We start from the raw sequence: 9,141 nt of genomic DNA on the forward strand, positions 1-9,141 counted from the left end.
CACCTTTTTCCGGGCCGGCCGCACCGGAAATAGCCCCTCCCACACCGGAAATAGTCCCTCCCAAATTTTACTTGCATTCCTGTTCTCTAAAGGGGCGGTCCTAGGGTTTGATGAGGGCGTGGCCAGGTTTGAGTTCCGCCACCTTTTCTCCGAGAAAAAAAGCCCTGGATATAAACAATTAAGAAATGGAAGCTAAGTACATTGGTAGTTTAAATGGTAATTTAGCTCAGGGATTAAAAAAAAACATGATAAGAAATGTTTCAAATTACTAAAGAGCTCTGCCTTAAAGCAATTTACAATAAATGAGAGTTTGAAATCCCTACTGTCCATTTAGTCCATGTTTAGTATTAAATATATTTGACTGACCTGTATGTAATTCTTGCTTCCTTGATCTCACCCAAGTCTGTGTGGAGCTTGACACATAGTGTATCACCCAGTATTAGATCCCCTACTAAACTCTCCCAATAGTTTCAAGTGGATCCTGAAAAGCGCTGGAGAATAATGAATGATGTGGGTTCCCATTTCAAGAAGAAATTATCTCCAAGTGATACCATATGAAACCTATCTGAAAAATAGGAGCACAACCATAATACACCAATGATTCTAATTTCAAATCTCTCAGCCAATTTAGAAGGATAAGATGATTGATTGAAAGCTACAGAAGAGTGAAAGAGGATAGTCAGAGTACATTCTCTTGGCTGATCTCCAAAAACAGATAATTCATTGGGTGTACTAATATAATTTCAACTTTATGATCCACTTTTCAAGGACAAAAACAAATGGGTGGAAACTGTACAGTGAGAGATCCACAGTTGAATGAAGGAATAATTTCCTGACTTAGATATATTAAGCAATAGGACAATTGCCTCTTGAGGTTGTCGGTGCTCTGTCACTGGAGGTTTTCAAGAAAAGACCAGGCAGCCATTCAGAATAGTATGAGGATTCCTGCACTGGGAAGGGGATTAGATTAGAAGATGTTCAAGATCCCTTCCAACCCTCTTACAGTCAGCCCTCTTACAGCCTGAGACAACTCAGCAGACAATAAAATTGTTGTATGATATGTGCAGGAAAATAATAATAATGATAAAGTTGGAAGGGACCTTGGAGGTCATCTAGTCCAACCCCCTGCTCAGGCAGGAAACCTGTACCATTTTGGACAAATGGCTGTCCAGTTTCTTCTTAAAAACTTCCAGTGTTGGTGCATTCACCACTTCTGGAGGCAGGTTGTTTCACTGGTTAATTGTTCTAACTGTCAGGAAGTTTCTCCTTAGTTCTAGGTTGCTTCTCTCTTTAGTTAGCTTCCACCCGTTGCTCCTTGTCCTGCCTTCAGGCGCTTTGGAAAATAGCTTGAGTGCTTCTTTGCTGAACATTGTCATTCCATAGACCTTCCATGGTTGTTTATGCTGTGCCATGTCAGATTAAAGTGAAGAGTTTCTCAATCCACACTTTATTCATTTATCTTGCCCTTCAATTACCACAGTTCTTCTATGTGCCAAAAGGATCATTTCTGAAGCAGACTGGAAAAAGCTCCCTATTCCAGATACTAACAATAGAAATGAGAGAATCGTTAATAGAACTGCCCTCCACTATTGGCCCATCATCCTAATATATGATCATGGTCATTTATTTCTTGAGTGAGAACTCTATATTGACTTGTTTGATCCATGCTTTATTTTCTTGGCTGTCTACTTTGTACTCAGTTTTCTCCAACACCAGAATTCAAGTGTCACTACTCTTCCTGCTTTTCAAACTACAACTTTCACTTACTTGGGAAATATACGCTGCAATATTTTTTGGAAAAAATGTAAGCTGCAGTTAAGCAATACCATGCTTTCTCTTTTACAGTGTTAAAAAACCCAATCTGTAAATTATATACATTCCCCACTTCTGACAACAAGTGGATGTATATACGAGAACAGATGTTTGAGAGCAATCTTTCTTTTCATGTTCCCAAGGAACTTATCAGCCTTCACATAAAGGAAGATCTGAGAAGGTAAGTGAAATGAAAATGTTTTAAAAATGTGCTTTTAGAATAGTCTTTAGAAAACTGCTGGTAGAAATTGACTGAAAACATTGATTATAGTAATTAACAAAATGCTAGGAATTCAGAATTCCAGACTTCTTGCTCCAGTGGAGCAATGTAATAATGTAAAAGAACTATTGCTAAGGGGCCCACAACAGGCATTAGAGCTGAGGTAGCGTTTCCTGCTCTGGAGAATCCAATGGCCTACCTGTACTACCATAGGTATGGCCAATCCAAATTTGAAACTGTTTTACAGTTCTGCCACATACTCCAAGTATTTTCTGAATTAGTGTTGAGCAGGGAAACATAGTAGAATACTTCAAGAAGCTTAATCACATTATTCTAGCCAAGGAGATTTTATATGTTCATGCTATAAGTTTAAGTTTTTGAGTTAACTGGTCTGATAATCAGACCATTAATTTTGCCGTAGGTTTATTCATAAAAAAAATAAAATATATTAAGCCATTAGAGGGAAGTTTAAATGTTAACGTGTTTCTTTTTTATTTTTTTCTTATACTGATATTATAACAATAACAAAACACTATATAGTTTTTAACATCGTATATATATATAAGTAATAATTGAAGATAATTTGCTAGCTTCAGCCGGTTTTATAATGTAAATATAACTTGTCTAAAATTCATTTCAGCAGGTCTATATTAATATAATAAATTTCATTCATGGTTTTTCAGGGGGGTTTTATACAACAAAGTATTTTGCTTATCTATCTAATGGTTTTGAACCTTTATTTTCCCACACCCAGTTGTTAAAAAGTGCTACTTATTTAAAATGTACATGCTTATAAAAATGTTGAATTCTGACTTACCATTCTTTGAATTAAGTAAAGTAAACGAAAGGAAAAGAATACAAATAGATACATAAAATGAACTTTATGCTAGAATGAAGATTGAAATAAAATAAAAAATAAAAATACAATAGCTATAAAAATATTATTAAACTATTTTTTTAAAGGAAGGAATCCCTGTGGGTTTTACTCCACTAGTTATTGCCAACTATAGGGGGCAGCATTAATCTCCATTTCAAGCCCATGAGTCAGCACTGTCTGAAGACGTTTCCACAGTCCTGTGGCTAGCATGATGTTGTGGAGCCCTGAATTTAAAGGCAAAACAAACAAACAAAAAGATAAACTAGTAAAAATGTGTAATGGTATGTGGAAATGACCTTGAGGGTTAAGGGGAAAAGATGCTGCCTAGGGAATAATTAGATAAAAAGGGGCAGGAGAACCAAAAAGTGTTTAACAGGCAAAGAAATGAACTTAAGAAGGATCTGCCCTAATGTATCTGTTAAAAGTGACTGTGGATGATTTGTAATTTCAGAGTTATAAGATTCTGTAATGTAGCCTGACATTAAAGTAGAATTAGTTCGTGTGGTCATGTTTCCCTGGGATGGCTAACATCAATCATGCACATCTTAAATATAAATTAAGATAAATAATAGAAAATAGCTAATCATTCCTTAGGTATCATCTCTTCCCCTTGTCCCTCAAAGACATTCCCATATAACATTATAATAAGATAAATAAAAAAGTATATAACAATGCTAATAACGCCACTCTTTTTCTCCCTCCCCACTTCTCTGTTGCTACTTAAAATATTTTTATGCTTTACTTTGGATGTTATTACTCATTTCTGTTTCAATCATTTTTATTATTATTGTTATTCTCTTCTGAAAACTGGGTCTTTTAACTATTCCTTTCAGTAATTTCACCATTTGGTAGCTCTCATTTGGACCTGTTCCAGTTAATAAATGTTCTTTTCAAATTAAAATGTGTAGAACTGAACATAATAATCCCAGTGAAGCCTTCCAAGACAGAATAGAGCAGAGTAGTTACCTCTCTAAATCTGGATTTTTGATATTATTTGTTTTCTTTGAACAGTGTTGGATTATGCTGTAGGGACATATAGAGCTTATGAACCACTAGTACATACAAATTCTCCTTGCATGTGCCGTTCTTGAACCAGATTTCCTCCATTTTGAATGTCTGTTATTGTTTATCTAGAAGCATGAGTTTATACTTCTCCGTGTATAAAATTTCATTTTATTTGTTTCCATCCACTGTTCTAAGCAAAATCTTTTTGGATTTTTCCCTTTTCCTAAATATTAGTAACTCCTCCTGGTTTTGTATTGTCTGCAAATTTGGTAAGCATTCCTTTAACTCTCTCCATATCATTTAAAAAAATGTTGACTCACACCAGGATCTGGACAGATTCCCATGGCACCTTACTCAAGATGTCTCTCCAGGAAGATTTGATGCTATCTTTGAGTTGTCCTTGAGCCAATTGTGGGTCCACATAATGTTTGAGTTGTCAAACCCATATTTGATCAATTTGTTAATAAGGATGTTATAACAGCATCAAAGGCTTGCTAAAGTCAAGATATTCTATAGCAAGGGATCATCCAGTCTAGTAACTCTGTCATTAAAGAAGATCGAGTTAGTCTGACACAATTCATTGGCATAAATCCATGTTGGCTCCTGTTAATTAATGAAGACAAACATGTCTTTCCATCATAAAAGAACAAACTTTCTACATCCCATGTTTAAAAAATATTTTTTCATATATTTATACATTCCAAATTTGAGATACTGTACATATATCATGGTTCCAATAGATGAAACTCTTCAAAAGAACTTTGAGGCATTGTTTGTCTTAAAGAATCTTTTATTCAAGAAATAATGTATCTGCACTACATATTGTTAGTTGCGAAGTCATGTCCGACCCATCGCGACCCCATGGACAACATTCCTCCAGGCCTTCCTGTCCTCTACCATCTTCTGGAGTCCATTTAAGCTCAATCCTACTGCTTCAGTGACTCCATCCATCCACCTCATTCTCTGTCGTCCCCTTCTTCTATTGCCCTCAATCTTTTCCAGCATTAGACTCTTCTCCAATGAATCCTTCCTTCTCATTAGGTGGCCAAAGTGACACTACATAGTTGAAACCAAAAACTAAATTCCCCTCCCCTGGATACAAAGTAACAAAGTACAATTCCCTCCTCCAATAACCAGTCATAAATCACATTCCCCAGTTAGCTTGAAGCGCAGGCTTCCTCCCCAGCTCTCCAGCCCGCCAAAACACTATCAGCTCTGGGCCCAATGTCCTTGGGTTCCCATGGCTAAGATATTATTGTTTTGACTAGCTGGACTCTCATCTCTATTTCCTCTCCCAGCATTAACTAATTCTAAAAGCAATAGAGAAAATGGCTGCATTTCCATCTGTTGTCAAAGCAAGAACATCCAATGTTAGCAGCGTTGACAACATAATTCAAAATAAACCCAAATATTTTAATGACCTTAGGAATGTCAAAATGAAATGAAACATTCACATACCCTCCATTATCTTACATTTCTTGTTATACCTTATTGGAGATATAAATGTTAAGAAGAATGGGAGACATAACAACTTTCTAGAATACTATAGAAAAGCTCCTAAAAATAAAAACTCTAACATCCCAGTATCAGATAATGTCCCTTAGTTGAAGCAGGCAGTCTGAAAGTTGATAATATAGATTCTAGTATCATACTTTCTTCCTTTTTGATACCTATCTTCGGTCAGGGCAATCAAAACTATGTACATTTCATCTGAAATTCAAGTTGAAATAAATTTAGATTAAAACATTACTAATTCTAGCTATTAAATTATAGATGACTGCAAGCAGGAGGCACCCAGAATTATTATTTTATACTGTATGTATTAATCAAATTAATAAAATCTCATAACTTGCAACAAACATTGGGACACAATTACATAAAGGCAAAATTTGCATCAGCACATATATCATCATTTTGATGTAAAGTTGATTTGCTGCAGAATCCTTTGCGAACACATTGCTTAAATAATTCAAGAATGAAAGGGCTAAGTGAGGTTGCTTTTCAGCAAGAATCTTGACATTTTATATTTTGGGGGGTATTTAATATTTGAAATTACTAATAATCTCAAAATGTATTAGAATTAGCAGTACAATTATATTGTCTTCAGCAAACTTTCACCAACCATAATATTTAACATCAAGGAGAAACAGAGAGATATGTAGTTTAAAACATTTAGCCTGAATTAATAGATGTTAAAACCAAATTTCACCCAGCACAACATGAACTACTGGTGTTTTTTATATTCAATAGAATCACACAGTTGTAGTTCTAACAGTAAAAGTTTTCCATGTGTTTTCATTTAATAACTGATATGAATTGTGTTTCAATTATGTCAGTTTCCAGAGTTAATAGGAAGCTGGCAATTTGCTAAAGGATCTGACTATCTTTTATTAGCCAAACATTTTCACTTAGCAGGTGCACTTGCCAAGATGATTAACCCAGACAGATAAATCCTGGTAATACATATTAAAAGTGAAAGTAAAATTTTCTTTAAGTGGTGTGTTTAAAAATTGAAAATCTGAATGTGATATTCTCATCATCCAAGTCAAACTATTTTAATTGGGGAAATCATTATTTGTTTGGGGTTTTTAATTTAATGATGCTGGTGGATTTGTTGTTTTTAGATTTCAGAGCATATTTTTCAGTATTAAACAATGCAGATGGTTGCACTAAATGCAGATGGAAACCAGTTTATTTTCACATAAAAGCTGGAGAATACAATTAGAATTTGTAAACATTGAAAAGGTGTAGATTTAAAAGATAACACCTCATCAAATGTTAATGTAAATAGAAGGAGATAGGACAGGAATCTTCAGAGATACTAATTAAATACCTCTTTCCATTTATTTCTTCTGTAAAACATAGAAATAGCAGATGATCTAGCAGCCTTTTAGAATGTAGATATTTTAAGATTTTCATTCTTAGAATTCTTAGCCAGTATTTTAGTAGTTCCAAGATGCATGAAGGGTGCCAGTTTAAGAATGCCTTTTCTATTACTGCGTGGATTCTAGCATTTCCTTACCCTACTGAAAGATTCTCTGAATTAAACCTGAATCCATCTCTTTGCAAAAAAGTATTTTATTGATTAAGCCCAGGATAATGTTATATATAAATAAGAATGGTAAAACTAGCTGTTGGACTATAGTTGTTTAACCACTTAATTTGTATTAATGTTTTGTAGCATTAGATTGATAAAATAAGTTTTTTATTGTTATTTTGCTACAGGAATCAGGACCTTAAAGAACTTGGGGAGCTTTCTCCACATTGGGACAATATGCGTAAAAATGTTATTGCACACTGTGATCAAATGTTGATCCTGTACCAAAATATGCTTGCAGAACTTGGAAAATATACAGGTCAGAAAATATTTAATAATTAAACTTACGATTTTGTGATTTTTTATTCTATAGAACTACGTAGCACAAACCATGAGTTCATATGATCTCCTTTTTTCTTAAGTTTATGAAAACAAATAATTACAGTATTGAGTGTATGATATTACTTGAATGTATGATCTCTCAATGCCTAGATGAGTGTTTGTTTGTTTTTAATATATTTTATTGATTTTTATAATAACAGTCTTTAGTGCTTGGTAAACAGTGTGTTGTCTGGGTTCATATATTTAAAAAACAATAATAATTAAATTCTATAGTTCCATAATCAATATATTGATTAATGATATATTGCTTTGGTCTTCTCTTCTTCCAGTTGTATTCTCCTTTTGTCAACATTAAACAAATATAGTTCTTTATATTTTTGATATATACAAAGTTGGATATAAACATTTTTCTTATGTTTGTACAAATAACAGTAACATCAGCATATAACATCTTTTCTGATCAGCTTATGTTTCAATTGTATTTATAAAAGTCATCTTGTTGAGTCACTATATGTCCTGTTTTCAAGATTCTTATTTAAGCTTAATTTCCCCTCTATATTCATAGTACTCCATCTGGTAAATCGAATCAAATCTCTTGAATCTAACTCTAGCCTTCTTCTTTTGCCAAGTAACTTTCCAAGTCAGTGTGTTCAACTTGCCAGGGGATTGTTCCTGTAGTTTTGTAAATGTTGTTGGGAATAGAAGAGACAAGTTAAGTAAGACATGCATTTTCTGTCTCCCAAACTTTAATGATTCTCCTGGCTGCTCTATAATCCATTTTGTTAGATCTTCTTTCCTATCTTCAAGTTTGTTTTGAAGCCCTAAAAAATAAGATATCTTTTCCATTTCTATTGTTATGGCAAAATTTTGCAAGTTTTCTTTTGTTTGTATTAAGCTATGGTTCTTTTCATCTGTAGCTTCGCTCTTTGGGTCACTGTCCTCAGGTTTGTGTTCTGTTATCTGGTTTGTTTGTTCATTTGTTGTCGTTTTCTGAGAGTTTTTTAATTGTATGTTTAGGTTAAAGATGTGCTTATTTATGCCATCAAAGTTGTTTTTAATTTCATCATGATTTGACACCATTGTCATTTGAATCTGTTGCAGCATTGCATACATTTCCTCCTGGAAAATATTTGCCTTGTCTTGGAGTATTGCTCCTGCAGGTCTCTGATATTTCAGGCTGGGGCTTTCAGAAGGAGATATTAGGTGTGATATGCAACATTTGTTTTATCTCCCCTTTCCAGATATTCTTTCACCAGTACCATAGTCTTATTTCACCGGTACCATAGTCTTTATTATCCAATACATTTCCAATTGTCAAAGCATCACTGAAAGGAGTATTTTATAATAGCTCTTCTATTCATTTCAATATATTTCTGTCCCCATAAAATTAAATCGCCACTTCCATCTATAGAAGGGTGGGGTTACGATCCCCTCCCTTCTCACTTTTGGAGGATTTTTTGCTTCTTGGGGATCTTTTACAGGAAATCAGTTACAAGATAGAAGAGAGAAGATCAATATTCTCACCCAATTCCAAGCACGCTGTTCACAGTTGTTCTGGTTAGTGCTTTTGGACTTTGGCTGCTGGTAGCTTGGGCTAGTCATTGATGTGCAGCTAGCCTTTCTCTTTTTTTTTTTTTTTTTTTATTAAAAATTTATACCCCGCCCTTCTCCTCATGGGACTCAGGGCGGCTAACAGCCTCGTAAAAACTACAATACAAATACAATAATTAAAAGCCGAATTAAAAAGAAATATTTAAACAGGCCGATCAATTAAAATTATCCTTAAAAATCCCCTGAAACTTTAAAATTGTTAAAAATTATCCCTATTTAAAACTCACCCTAGGTCAG

The 9,141-nt window shown here is 34.2% G+C and overlaps 1 protein-coding gene across 2 annotated transcripts in view; it reads left to right on the forward strand.

The window, feature by feature from the left end:
• Window positions 1-9,141, forward strand: part of INPP4B (inositol polyphosphate-4-phosphatase type II B) — a 134,571-nt gene that overhangs the window by 34,039 nt on the left and 91,391 nt on the right. For both annotated transcript variants that reach the window (XM_015817180.1, XM_029284388.1), the window contains exons 9-10: window positions 1,846-1,993; window positions 7,140-7,270. In XM_015817180.1, coding sequence (XP_015672666.1) covers window positions 1,846-1,993; window positions 7,140-7,270 — 279 coding nt within the window. The remainder of the gene's footprint in view (window positions 1-1,845; window positions 1,994-7,139; window positions 7,271-9,141) is intronic.

Source organism: Protobothrops mucrosquamatus, unplaced genomic scaffold, assembly GCF_001527695.2.
Source record: "Protobothrops mucrosquamatus isolate PMUCROS unplaced genomic scaffold, P.Mucros_1.0 scaffold559, whole genome shotgun sequence".
Lineage (NCBI taxonomy): Eukaryota > Metazoa > Chordata > Lepidosauria > Squamata > Viperidae > Protobothrops > Protobothrops mucrosquamatus.